The sequence below is a fragment of the Magnolia sinica genome, chromosome 17 (genome assembly GCF_029962835.1).
Source record: "Magnolia sinica isolate HGM2019 chromosome 17, MsV1, whole genome shotgun sequence".
Classification (NCBI taxonomy): Eukaryota; Viridiplantae; Streptophyta; class Magnoliopsida; order Magnoliales; family Magnoliaceae; genus Magnolia; species Magnolia sinica.
This window is the reverse complement of record NC_080589.1, coordinates 35,058,781-35,074,016: the sequence shown is the minus strand read 5'-3', so window position 1 is coordinate 35,074,016 and position 15,236 is coordinate 35,058,781. Positions and strand designations below refer to the sequence as shown.

The following is a 15,236-nucleotide window of genomic DNA, read 5'->3' as shown; positions in this document are numbered from 1 at the left end:
GAGCATAAGGTGGGACAGAGGTGAAGCTCCCCTGATCTGAACTGATGTCCATAGATGACAAGCTGCGTGTAAGAGCATCAGCCACGGCGCGTCCAACTTTCTTCTTCGAATGACGCTCGAAGATATATGTGGGCTCCGATGCTCTCGCCCTGGATGGTGGACGAGATCCATGGTCCATGTCCTGAGAGGCAAATTTCCAGAATCTATTTGATGTCCTCAAATCGAATGGATAAGATCATCCAATGAGTCAAATTTAAAACCATACCTCATCTTTGTGGGTTCCACCATTTAGACGGTCTAGATCGAATTACCCATATTTTGTTTTTACATCGAATGTATGCACGAGTATGATCCACAGTCCTCTAGCAGATTACATAGAGTAGTTCCTCTCAGGCTTGTTCTTGGTAGGCCAGATTCTTCCAAAAAAACAAAACGAGTCAAACCTAAAGATGGCCGTCTGGATGTATATGTTTCATCCATTTTTACAGACCATTTTAGGGCTTTATACCAAAAATGATAGGAATATAAATCTCAGGTGGACCACACCATAAGAAAATAATAGTGATTGGATATCCATCATTAAAATCCTCCTAAGGACCTCTGTACTGTTTATTTGACATCCAATCTGTTGATTAGGTCATACAGATCCAGTTGAAGGTAAAAAACAAAGATAAGCTTGATCCAAAACTTTTATGGCCCCTCAAAAAGTTTTTAATGGTTGAAGTTCATTCAACATTGTTTCTGATAATGTGGTCCACTTGAGACTGTTATATACCTCAGTTCTCGTCTCATTCTATCAAATGATGTAGAAAAATAGATGGACGGCATGGATGAAACACATTCATCATGGTGGGGCCCACAAAGCACCGACCACCAGCCATTGGCTGGTGGCAGGGGCGTAGCCAATCCACGCCATCATCGAATTATGTACTGAGTTACTCAGTACGCTCTTATCATACTAAGTAAACTCAGTTGGGCCCACTGTGAATTTATGTGGTTTATCCACACCTTCCATTCGTTTTTCCATCTCATTTTAGGCGTTGAGCCCAAAATTGAAGCTTATACAAATCTCAAGTGGACCATACCACAGGAAACAGTGGAAATAATGATTTCCACCGTTGAAACCTTTCTATGCCCCACAGTGATGTTTATTTTTCATCCAAACTGATCATAAGATCAAACAAACATGGATGAAAGGAAAAAACAAATATAATCTTGATCCAAAACTTCTGTGGCCCCCAAGAATTTTTCAATGGTATAACTTCAATTCACACTGTTTCCTGTGGTGTGGTCCATTTTAGCCTTGTATATCCTTCGGTTTTGATCTAAGGCCCTAAAATTATCTTGTAAAATGGATGGACATACTGGATAAAATACATAAATCACGGTGGACCCCACAGAGTATACTCAGTATGCTTAGCGTACTGAGTTACTCGGTACACAATCCGCTTCCATGCACGCAGCGCGGGACTCAGATTTCCTTCCTGCGCTGCAAGCTTAGGTGGGGCCCACTGTGATGTTTGTGAAAAATCCTCCCCGTCCATCCATTTTGTGAGTTCATTTTGAGGACGTGCGAAAAACGAACCGTATCTAAAGCTCAAGTGAGCCTAAAACGGGATAATTAAACATCCACAGTTGAAATATTCGTGGGGCCACAGAAGTTTTGATTCATGCCAATATTTTTGTTTTCAGTTCTTCCCAATAGCAATGACGTTATTAATGGTACAGATGGCATCTAAACATCACTGTTGAACCAAGGAAGGTTTCAACTGTAGGAATTTCCCTAAACACAATTTCCTTTAGTACGGCTCACTTGAGCTTTGGAAACGGATTGGCTACTCCCCCACCGTGCTCTGTGGACCCCACCACGAAGTATGTGTTTCATCCATGTCGTCCATCTAGTTTTAGAGATAATTTTATGATATGGGGAAAAAAAACAGGTATATCCCAATCTCAATTGGACCACATTACAAGAAACAATGTTGAATGAACTTTGACCATTCAAAACTTTTTGGGGGCCATAAAGGTTTTGGAACAACCTGATCTTTGTTTTTTCCCTTAATCTGGGTCTATATGACCTAATTAACAGATCGGATGTCAAATAAACAGTACAGTGGGCCTTAGGAGGATTTAAATGATGGATATCCAATTACTATTATTTTCGTATGGTGTGGTCCACCTGGTATTTTTATCCATCTCGATTTTGGGATAAAGCCCTACAATGATCTGTAAAAATGGATGAACGGAGTGGATAATATACATACATCATGGTGGGGCCCACATACATCATGGCTGGACCACACCGCAGGAAATAGTTGAATTCCACATCTACCGTTGAAAAATTCTTGGGGGCCACAGAAGTTTTGGATATACTTAAATTTTGGGTTCATACCCTTGAATTAGATGGAAAAACGGATGGACGACTTAGATAGACCACATACATTCAAAGTGGGCCCAATTGAGTTTAGTCAGTACGATAGGAGCGTACTCCTCAGTCCGCATAGTGCGTCCATCCGATTTACCTCCCAGGGCGAGAGGTATTTCGCATTCACAGGCTGCGAACTCCTCACCGAGAGAGGGATTTTCCCGCGAGAGGGATTTTCGCTCGGCGAAATCCGATTTCCCAATGCGAGAGTGATTTTCGCTCGGTGCGAAATCCGATTTCCCAGCATGAGAGGGATTTTTGCTCGAAGGAAGAAATGAGAAAAACCCTAAAGAGGGGTTTTGCGTACACATACCGGCTCTGTCGATCAAGAAGCTCTTGTTCTCGCTCCGGTTCCGACTTCCGAATAACCAGGTACGAAAATCACTCTGAAATTTGTTTTCCCCAATTTTTACAGCAATTTCAGCCCCGATATTCCCGATATTTATCAGAGAAAAGAGGTAGGTAGCTACAGTTTTCTCGTGGGGTTGGTGGTTACAGTCGATATTCCGAAAATATCGCCCGTACGACGATAATATCTCCCGATATTTCGTCAATAATGAAGTATGAAATGGAATATTCCAATAATATCACCCACCTAAAAAAAAATCGCCAATATTTCGCCGACAACTGGCAGAGAAACGAATATAGGGGATTTCGGTGTCGCAGCGCTGGCGACACCGATATTATCGACAATTCGCAGATAACTCGAACACTGCATACGTGGTGCACGAAAATATAAAATAATTCGAGACTGGCCCACTTGGAAGTAGGGACTTCCAATCTAGCATGCGTAGTGTAACAACCACGTGAATAGACAATGACGCAAATAAAATTTTGCTTTGGGAAAGAAGGTTTACAAAAAAAAAAAAATCAGATTTCGTTAGGGTTTTAGGTTTATGAATTGAGATTTGGGAATCGAGGTTCTAGGGATTTAAAAGATATAGGGATGAGGTAGGGTTGGAAGGAGATCAGGGAGGGAAACGATACGAAACAGGACCCACATGTGAAGGTCCGTACGGACGCACGTGCATGCGTGCATGCATATGTGCGTACATGCGTGTGGGTCCACATGTGGATGAGTAGGGAGAAAGAAGAAAAGGCATGGATTGGATTGGGTTTTGACAGGTTTAAAAAGGTTGTAAGGTAAGAGAAAGGAAAAAAGAAAAGAGAAGAAGAGGAATACCTTGTTGGAGAAGAGAAAGAGGACGAATGCACATTGGGATAATCCACCACCAAACAAGCCTCTACCCTTCCACGATTCAATTGGAATGGAGGGTTTCTCATAAACCCTAAAAAACACCTTCATACAAGAAAGTCTTTTTTTTTGTTTGGAGGGTTTCCTTTATGTTTTAGTTTCCTCTGCTTTAATAATAAAATTTTAAAATAACTACAATTATGACACTCACTTAAGTGATATGGCCCATCATCCAAAATAAGGAAACTAAAACACTTACTATTAATCTCAACTGTAAAATAATCCTTTAAATAAATAAATAAAACATAAAGAAAGCAAGATCAGGATCCAAGGGGCCCAGATCTGCAAGATTTGGTGGCCCGATGGCCTAATCGACAAGATCCAATGGCCGGGTCGACGCGAAATAAAAATCATACGACTAAAACGGTCTCCTAAGCAGCCTACATACATCATCCCAAAGTGGGGTCTTCCTGATACACGTCCAATACATGTGGGGTCTTCAAAATGGCTTGGCAGGCCCCATCTGGAACTCGTCTCCCATCCACAAAGAGAGTCGCGCTGATGTGAGTGGTCGCCTGTCTTTGGTACACCCGAGTAGGTCTTTTGATGTCCCCATCAATATCTTAGTTGGTATCATTCTACCATGACCTAGGCATAATATTGTCGATATGTAGAGGAGCAATATTATGGCCACCCCTGTGGAGGTGTAGATGATGACTTTGCACCGCCACATAACCCTATGGATTGAAGGCACAACAACACAAGTGTACTGAGGGCACAAGTATACTTTTACTTCTTCTTTTTCTTTTTCTTTTTCTTTTTTTTTTTTCTTTTTTGGGGGCTTTTGAATGTATCGGTTGTGTTTTCATACATGTCTTCCATGATTTATAAATTAGATGAACTGATTATGAATATAATTGCATCACTTCTTTCACTTGCGCATGGTTCAGGACCCTATACAAAGGAAACATATTATGTGTACTTGTTTTTGAATGTATTGGTTGTGTTTTCATACATGTCTTCCATGATTTATAAATTAGATGAACTGATTATGAATATAATTGCATCAATTCTTTCATTTGTGCATGGTTCAGAACCCTATACAAAGGAAACATATTATGTGTACGTATTTTTTGTGATCTTTTGAATTTGAAGTGTGTAGTAATGTTTTTTGGTAGCAGAGATCCCTAATTCTTTCCAATATATGTCTGATGTGTTGGAAGGACACAAAATCTATTGATCATTTGTTGATCCATTGCCCCTTCATTCAGACAATGTAAGACTTCTCTGTGATGCATTTAGCCTAGGTAATGCTGAAGTCGGTGGATGTTCTCCTTTGGGCTTGGCACCGCAAGAGTGTTAAAAAAGATGGGAGAACAGCGTGGCGGTTGCTCATTATGGCTATTTTTTGGTCCATTTGGAAGGAACGGAATGACCAATACTTTCGGGATAGATGCACCTCCGTCAACAATCTAATTTGGAAAATCATCGACCTTTTGTTGATTTGGGTCCTTGATGTGGATGCAGCTAATGCTGCGCCTGCGCTTCATCTTTCATGATGTAGTTTCTTTTTTCTGGTTTGTATTCTTTTGCCGCCTCGCGGGCTTTTTAATAAATTGTTTTCCTCTATTAAAAAAAATAAATAAATAAATAAATTCTTTTTGTAACATCCCCTGAAGTTTCGTTGAAAAATTCAACCAATTTCCCAATGTTCCCAAAAACAGCAATACATTAGGCAATACACACGATATTTCCCATGCAAAATCGATGTGTTATCGTATCCCAAGGGTGCGATACATGAGTCAATACCAATACTTAAATCACTGATGATGATGATGGCAAAAGCATGTGTCAAAGTAACTAAATATCATGAATTCATAGAACCTAATAAAAAAATTTCGAACAACAATAAGTTGAGCTCGTAAATTAACCTGAGCATGAATTATGCAATCTCGTCCAGATAGCAAAGTTGGTAATGATTCTAGTTGTACATCTGTGGGTACAACAAACCCAATCTCTTCAGCCCTATCGAATAAAAATCATATCAATCATTCCCTATTTGCTCATCAGTGTGTAAAACTAACTGAATGTAATGTCCATATTGACTAGAATCTAGATAACTAGCACTTCAATATTCCACTAGAAGAGCATATTAAAATGATGCAAGGGTGCATGCACAATTTGAGAGGGTACTGTCTTAGTAGCAATGGAACTAAAAACAACTAAAATATGCAAGTACCGTGTTACAATGACTGAAATCTTTTAACACAGCTCGAGATTGGCTATAGTTAGAGGAGAACATGCAACAACATTTGACTTATTTTCCAAATATTGAAGACCAATACCATGAAAATAATAGGTAGAAGATAGAGGATGTAATTCTGACAAGGCGCACCATTAGTACATGAGAATAGTTGCATCAATCTCAAAATAGCAGTATAGGTTCACAATCTTTCTTTATTGTTAAGAGAAGAATTTACTAACTCAAACAGCTAAGGTAAGAAAAGAATTTATTAGCTCCAAAGACAGAGTAAATAATTACTTTAGGGGAAATAAATGTGGAGGCAACCGATTTTTTATTTCCGTTATTAAAATTGATATTGAGGATTTGGATTCCAGAATGCAATTACGTTATTTTCGTGTGGGACTTGGAAGAAGCACAACTAAGGTGGCAATGGTTGGGTTTGGGCTGGGTTGAGGTCAGCCCAAGTGCAACCCGTTACTAGGCCATGAATTTTGGCTCAAACCCGAAAGTCCTTTAGCCCTCAATGCCACATTGTAGGAAGCATATGAATTCTCGTGATTTGTATCCAAAAGTCCTTTTTTCAAAGAAGATATATCAAATTGATGGGAATGTACGAAATATGATGCAATCTTTTACTCCCGACTCATTACCTTGTGGCACGACTTGACCCTCATAAAATTCACTAAACCCAATCCCAACCCATTTAATTGTGATCGGGTTGGGCTCGACCACCCCGACTCTACTCATCACAAGCCCAACCTGTTACTAGGCCATGAATTTTGGCCCAAACCCGAAAGTCCTTTAGCCCTCAATGCCACATTGTAGGAAGCATATGAATTCTCATGATTTGTATCCAAAAGTCCTTTTTTCAAAGAAGATACATCAAATTGATCAGAATGTACGAAATATGATGCAATCTTTTACTCACGACCCATGACCTTGTGGCACGACTTGACCCTCATAAAATTCACTAAACCCAATCCCAACCCATTTAATTGTGATCGGGTTGGGCTCGACCACCCCAACTCTACTCATCACAACCACACATGGTTTTAAGAAGGTATGCCTGCAAATGGAAATGGAAATGGAAAGATGTGTGTGTGTGTGTGTGGGGTGTGTGTGTGTGTGTATCTACGTAAGGCTTGTTTGGAATAACTTTGGATTGCGAATGATATCAGTAATGTATTGTAAAAGTGTCATCGTTACAATTTTACAAGTTTGTTTAAACACATAACTTGATAGTTAAATGCACATGTACTAGGAGATAAGTAAAAGAATTTATAATCATCAATATTTTACATTATTGCAGTGGAAATCTCCTATCCAAACACGCACATTAGCATGATGAATTGTGTGACCCACTTGGGTTTTGGAATGACCTGATTTTTGTCACTTCATCACATTGAGGCTAGCGTGATGAATGGATTAGATGGCTTATAAACAGCGTGGTGGGCCATATAAGCAATGTGGAAGTAGGCCATTTGGCTTTTACAAGCATTTCAAATACATGGGCCCACTTTTATGGCCCACATGATGATTAGTATAGCCTAAGAATCGACCCAACTATTCATTTAGATGGGCTCAATAAAATAGCATATTTGTATCCAAGCTTTCTAACATGTCAATCTGATTTTTAAACAATTCTACATTTTAAGCTCTTATTAGTGTGAATATACAACTTATTACCTGTAACTAACTTACAGGTTATCCTAACACAAAAACTAAGTTACCTGTAAGTAACAACTTACATCCAAATAGGATTACCTGTAAGTAAGTTACCTGTAACTTACAACTTAAAAAACTTACAGGCATCCAAACATGGCCTTAGACTAATGGGATATTTCAATGGAGGAAACTCAAGGCCCATCAACCCTTCCCACCAGTTAAACAGTCCTGATTGCTAGACAGAACCTGCACAGAATTCTTGGCCAAATGAAACCAAGCATTTATAAATGCTCTGATTAAAAACCACCAAAACAATCCAATATCAATTCCAAAAGAACGATGAGAGAAACTGAAGATTTTCCATGACCTGCCACCCAACAGACGAAATACACACACACACACACACACACACAAACACATTGAGATTTCCTTCACGAACTCGATTCTAAAAGAAAATTTGCGCAAAACATAAGGAGGGAAAAAGCGTGTCTGCCGCGTTTGGATGCAAAGGTGTGTTGAACTGCAAGCAATCAGTTTAAACCAGACTAAACGGCAAGGCTAATGGCACCTCCAAGCATTCACAGTGAGGAAGAGCCCTCAAATCACAACTACACTGATGCTAAGGAAGTTAATGCGATTTGGTCATTTCCATTTTATGAGACTAGCAACTGCAATTCAATTCGATCGTGCATCCAAACTCGCCCAAAGTAAATGAACCGACCTCTGCAGTATATGTTCAGGGACGCGGCCGCTGCAGATTTCATGGAGAGTTTTAGCAGTCTCTGTGACATTGGTTCTGTGGATGCTGCAAGAGAGGCTGAGAGCGGCTCTTGAAAGCCTAGAGCTAGAGCCGAGAAATGACTCTGAGATGGAAGTGGCGTTTGAAGAATGCCGTAGATTGAAGGGTTTTGTGGGATAGAGAAGTGAAGGGAGAAGGGCTGTTTTGGCGGAAACTGCCCATGTAGGAGATGTGAACGGAGATATGGAAAAGCAAACCATCTGCAGAGAGAGAGAGAAAGGGAGAGGGAGTACCCGTTGCCGTCCAAGCTGCGGAGGTGGAACATTGGAGGCTACTCAAATGGAAAGCGGAATGCGTCCTGCCCCCGCCTGGACGGAATCGGTCCAGGCAGGGGCTCGTGGGCCCACAGGGTTTTATCCACCCCGTTCATCGATTTTTCCTGAGAAATTTACAACGGTACGACCCATTTATGGCCCATTTACATTTTTTGGCCCACTTCTTTTTACCTCGCGAGAATAATCCCCATACGTACGGACGACTTGCCAAAGGTCAAAATTGGCCCTACTTTTTCAGAAATCACAAAATTGGCCCTACTTTTTCAGAAATGTGATTTCTTATTAAAGGCCTTTCGATATGTATCAAAGGTCTTTCGATTAATCGAAAAGAGTTTAGAATTGTCCAGTGAGTTTCCTCAAAATTCTGGTAATTTTCGATACATATACAAGAGCATTCAACATGTATCGAAGGTGATTTGACCAATAGCTACGGATTATAACCGTAGCCAAAACTGTTGTCCCTTGTGCAAATTTTTTTAAATTTTTTTACATGGAGAACTTTATTCTACTTACAATATTCTCTAATGCATATTTATATAAATATGTATATACAAGCATATAAAATTTTTTTCTCTTTTTTTCATTTAACAAGAATATATTCTAAACCAAAATTAGTTACTTAACAAACCTTATATGATTTTGGGGTAGGAGAAGCTACTTTAGCCAACCAACCTGGTTATTTTCCAAGATTCCAATAGGTCGATGGTCGAAAATCCATTTCATTCACTTCGTAGTCAATTTCAATCATTTCATTTACTTTCGATCAATTCCATGCATTTCACGCCAATTCGGCGATTCTCCTTCACTTCATGGTCAATTTCATGCATTTCACTACCAATTCCCTTCACTTCACTGGCCAATTCCATGCATTTCACGATCAATTTCGCGATTCCCTTCACTTTACGGCCAATTCCATGCATTTCACCCAATTCCGGAGATTCTCCTTCACTTCATGGCCAATTCCATGCATTTCACGCCAATTCCGATGATTCCCCTTCACTAATTCCCTTCATTTCATGGCCAATTCCATGCATTTCACGGCCAATTTCGGTGATTCCCTTCACTTCATGGCCAATTCCATGCATTTCACAATTCCCTTCACTTCACTTGGCCAATTCCATGCATTTCACTGGCATTTCCCTTCATCACAGTTAATTCCATGCATTTTATGGTCAATTCCAAATGATTCCCCTTCACTTCACGGCCAATTCCATGCATTTCACAATCAATTCCCTTTACTTCATGGTCAATTCAATGCATTTCACTTTCACACTCCCTTCGCTTCACGTCATTTCCATGCATTTCACGATCAATTTCGCGATTCCCCTTCACTTCATGGTCAATTCCATGCATTTCATGGACAATTCTCTTTACTTCACGATCATTTTAATGCATTTCACTGGCCAATTCGCTTCACTTCACTGGCCATTTTCATGCATTTCACGATCAATTGCTTCACTTCACGGCCAATTCCATGCATTGCACGGCCAATTCGCTTTACTTCACGGTTAATTCACTTCACACTCATTTTCATGCATTTCACGGCCAATTCCGACGATTCCCCTTCACTTCACAATTAATTCCATCATTTCATACTTAATTCCCTTTACTTCACAATCAATTCCATGCATTTCATGGTCAATTCCCTTTACTTCACGGTCATTTCAATGCATTTCACGATCAATTCGCTTCACTTCACGGTCATTCCATGCATTTCGCAGTCAATTCGCTTCACTTCATGGTCATTTCATGCATTTCACGGTCAATTCCCTTCACTTCACGGTCAATTTCATGCATTTCACGGTCAATTTGCTTCACTTCATGGTCATTCCATGCATTTCACGGTCAATTCCCTTCACTTCACGGTCAATTCCATGCATTTCACGGTCAATTCCCTTCATTTCATGGTCAATTCCATGCATTTCACGTTCAATTCCTGCAATTCCCCTTCACTTCACGGTCAATTCCCTTTACTTCACTATCAATCAATGCATTTCACGGTCAATTCCCTTTACTTCACTATCAATCAATGCATTTCACGATCAATTCCCTTCACTTCACGGTCATTTCCATGCATTTCACAGTCAATTCCGGCGATTCCCCTTCACTTCACGGTCAATTCCATGCATTTCACAGTCAATTCCCTTTTACTTCATGATCATTTCAATGCATTTCACGGTCAATTTGCTTCACTTCATAGTCATTTCCATGCATTTCACCATCAATTCACTTCACTTCACAGTCATTCCATGCATTTCACGGTTAATCACCTTCACTTCATGGCCTGATGGAATATATGAAAATGACCAGGTTGGTTGGCTAAAGTAGCTTCTCCTACCCTAAAATCATATATGGTACGTCAAGTAACTAATTTTGGTTTAGAAGATATTTTTATTAAATGAATAAAGAAAGAAATGAAAAGAGAGAGAGAGAGAGAGAGAGAGAGAGAGAGAGAGAGAGAGAGAGAGAGAGAGAGAATTTTTTATATATACATATTTATATAAATATGTATTAGAGAAAAATGTAGGTAGAATAAAGTTCTCCATGTAAAAAAAAAAAAAAGAAGGCATAGATTGCAACGGACTACATCTATAGCTACGGTTATAATCCGTAGCCATAGGTAAAAATCGCCTTCAATACATATCGAATACTCTTCGATATGTATCAAAAATTGCAGGATTTTGAGGCAAACTCGTTGGATAGTTCTGGACCTTTTTCGATCATATCGAAAGACTTTCGATACATATTAAAGGACATATCGAAAAAGCAGGGGCTACGGTTATAATCCGTAGCCATAGAAGACCCCGTAGCTATAGGCTTTTGCTTTTTTCTTTTTTCTTTTTTTCCTATTGTAATCCCCACTGCTTTTTGTGGGTCCTATTATGAGGTATGTGTTATATCCAAACCGTCCATCTATTTGGCAAACTTGTATTGAGGCTTGAGACGAAAAATAAGATAGATCTAGCTATCAAGTGGACCACACTGTAAAAGGTAGTGGAGGATTGAACGTCTGCCATTGAAACCCTTTTAGGGGTCACAGAAGTTTTGGATCATTATGAAATTTGTTTTTCCTCTTCATCCAGGTCTTTGTGACCTTATGAATAGATTGGATGGAAAATAAATGTTATGGTGGGCCCTACAAAATTTTTAACGGTGAAAATCAATTTTCCCACTTCTCTTTGTGGTGTGGTCTAGTTGATCTTTGGATATGATTTTTTTATTTTTTTTTGATAATGCTCCGAAATGATCTCGAAATATGGATGAACATTGTGGATATAATAAATACATAACTGTGGGGCCATGTAACTTTGATCTCTTTTGAACCGTTCGTACAACTCGGAGTTCGAGGAGCGTCAGCGCTCATCTTCGAGCACCAGTTGATCCTCCTATGGAAGGAAAAGCAGGGGCATTTTCGACCTTTGGGAAGCCGTCCGTACGTATGGGGCTTATTCTGGAGAGGTAAAAAGAAGTGGGCATAAAAACGTAAATGGGCCATAAATAGGTCGTACAGTTGTAAATTTCTCATTTTTCCTTGATCATTGTAAGGTATGAGCCCAAAAATGAGGTAGATCCGCTGCTGAAGTGGACCACATAGTGTGGATTGAACACCCATCGTTAAAAAGTTCTTGGGCCCATAGAAGTTTTAGATCAAGCTGAAATTTGTTCTCTTATCCAAGTGGATGTTACCTTATCAACAAATTGGATGGCAAACAAACATCACCTTAGGCCTGAGAAGGTTTCAACTGTGGCTGTCATTATCACCACTTTAGCCTTGGTCCATTATTTTACACCGGAGTTCTATTTTATACAATTCGGTGTGTATATATATTTTTAGATAAATTCAGATTTTTGATGTGACAAGATCTGAAATCGAGAAAACTAAAAAGTAAATAAGAAAAGATGTGATGATGCATGAGATGACATGTAGAAGGATTAGGCGACCATAAATTTCTGATGCAATATGATCCGGAATTCTTGCAAGTCATAGAGTATACGCTCAATGAAAACCTATGAACGTCCCCCACTTTCTTGGCTTTTTCCATAAATCAGTTATAATCCAATTTAATTTGATTGGTTTAAGTGTGGGGTTGACTTAAAAGTAAAAAATGTGTTTAATTTAAATTCGTCACTAGCCAAATGAAGCTCGAATCTATGGCCGGCTAGAAACTATAGAATCACTCAAAGGTTAAAGAATCATAAGATTCCCCAACTCGAGTGACTCATGTGGTTGGTTTGTGATCGTAAATACTAAGGCGCTCAGTTATAGAAAACGAAGGGGTTAGGTACCATTTTTTCGCCCATGCAACGCACGATCTCTACTTTACAGGAGTTTATGATTTTTAAGGGGATTCAGCAAAGTTTTGACATTATTGTATCTAGTCATAATTCACGGAGTTTAAGATTTCAGGCAAGCAAAATAAAATAAAGAAAAAAAAAATAGATAGGAGAGAAGATTGCAGAAGTAAAGTGTGTGTGTGTGTGTAAGGTGAGTGTATGCACTAGAATGCAAGATGATTTGAGACGTGAGAAAGGAAAATAAGAAATCTGACACTCTTTTTAATGAAAAGTGCACTATTGATTTCAGCTTTTATCTCTGGCTTATGACTTCTCAATTGAAAAAGATAGGGACATAATAGAGGTAGGGAGTTGCTCTTGATAAAGATGAGAAAATTTTGGTTGAAACAGTTGAAAGTGGAAGACAGAAAGTTTGCAGAGGATTCCGTAGAGCTTTCTAGCTTTTCCTGCCATTGCAGGTACTCAGAGTAACTCAACTCTACCTCTAGCTCTTTCTTTCTTTATTTCTTTCTTTCTTTTTAACTTATGCTTTCACTATGGGGTCCCCTTTAAATAGCGACCGAGAGTGAGCCCAGTGACACATTTATCTTCTCTTCGTGCTAGGTGGATCGGCAAAAGATCACCAGTAAGATTGATAAGCGATCAACGATCGTCAGTTGTCGTGATTGGAGCGGACCAGCACTGCATACCCACGATCCGACCACTATGTGGCCGACTATGCACAAGCAGGCTCTGTGCAGAATCGGCCATTGAGTGGTCGATTCTCACATTCCCTACTTTACAAAGCCTTTTACCCCGGTCTTATAAAGGTTTTACAAAACGCAGGGTCGCGAAGCTCGGTATTCGAAATTAATTTTGTTTTGTTGTTGTAATATATAGGGGCTATTTAAAACGTGTCCTAACGATAGTTGATATGCTCCAATGAGCGTGTATGGGGTCTGTCATTAACCCTGTAAGAGCTTTGCTTGGGGCTCACTTGAAGTCAGCGTATAGGATTAATTTTGTTGAAAGGGTGGCGTCGTCACACAGAATGTGGACCTTTGATCAGTTATGTGTGAAATTGGTCATCTCATGGCTTTTTTATGCATAACCAGTCTTGTCATGACCGGTAATGCACATAATCAGTCAAAGTGGGGTGTCTACAGATGCCCTCTTTAGCAGAGGTTAGGGTACAACCGAATGGCTAAAGCAACTGGGCACCACACCTTCTAGGTTAGACATAGACAAGGTATGGTCTATTCGAACTGGAGTGTTATTGTCAAAATGCTCCCGCTTGAAGATTAACTTGAGTGTCTCCCGAGGGTTGGGGGAAAATGTTGTAATTTGTCCATGCGTTTTTTGCTGCTCTACGGACATCAAATTGCAACCCTTTCATGCCATACTTAACATTTTGTACATAGAGTGTGTTTGAGAGTTTGAAATTTTGGTGGTTAGAGACCTTGCACTTTTGAGGCCTTACAAGGATAATCTACTTGGATCTAAAAAGATAGATCTCAATGTTGCACGATCCCCTAGGATTACTTGAAAGATTGGTCATGTTACAGCTTTATGGATCTCTCATGTTACAAGTGTATTGGGCTTACAGGTGTCCAAAACTAGAGTCACCTGGGTAATTCCTTTGCTGCCCGAGCTCTTGATTCTGACACTTAGGTTGTAATAGACTTTTTCTGCGACTTAAAATGCGGTTGTGCTAACTCGGACATAATTATCTTACATTACGAGACGATTGAGCTAACACTGGAAGTTCGGGCCGGTTAGCCCCATGGTCCATTTATGATTTCAGAGAAGACCAATGAGCTGGAAAAAACCAAAATCAATTATTGATGTTGCAACTCCAGGTTTACATAGACCCGCCAGAGAATTGCAAATAGGAGAACTCCTCCTCCTCTTCATAAAAGTCAGGCTCCATTTAAGTCTCGTCATCACCTGAAACTACGACAGAGTCTGGTTGGTATTTTAAAACATCATCCCAAAGTGGGAGTGAGTGATCAACTCGGTGTAGTTATAAGGCAAATGTTAACATGTTATCAATTCACTAAGTAGCAATGATAAAGCAATATAACAAGCATTCCCAAGTACTCTGGTTAATGCAATGATGATATGTATTAATGATGTATGCCCTCGCCTACACTCTCTGCAACATCATCTCACGATCGGGGCATCTAAACTCCCACCGTGCTCAACTCCAACGTCAAAGGCACATGCAATACGGTGCATGTACGTGATTAGCCAAGTTCTTAATTAGACCTATTCATACAACAAGTTTGGGAAACTAAGGTACCTCCTTTTATATCATTGACCCAAACAATGATCCATCTAAGGTCGTCAATCCTAGT

At 39.7% G+C, this 15,236-nt stretch overlaps 1 protein-coding gene across 8 annotated transcripts in view; it reads right to left on the bottom strand.

The window, feature by feature from the left end:
* LOC131230649 (DEAD-box ATP-dependent RNA helicase 58, chloroplastic) overlaps positions 1–8,634 on the bottom strand; it is an 88,933-nt gene extending 80,299 nt beyond the window's left edge. For 2 of the 8 annotated variants that reach the window (XM_058226540.1, XM_058226541.1), the window contains exons 1-2: positions 8,252–8,632; positions 5,552–5,645 (exon numbers count right to left, since the gene is read on the bottom strand). In XM_058226540.1, coding sequence (XP_058082523.1) covers positions 5,552–5,645; positions 8,252–8,529 — 372 coding nt within the window. In that variant the 5' untranslated portion in view covers positions 8,530–8,632. Of the gene's footprint in view, positions 1–5,551; positions 5,646–8,251 lie in introns of all 8 variants that reach the window. The other 6 variants (XM_058226539.1, XM_058226538.1, XM_058226542.1 and 3 more) reach the window with 6 other exon arrangements.
* Between the last annotated feature and the right edge of the window lie 6,602 nt (positions 8,635–15,236).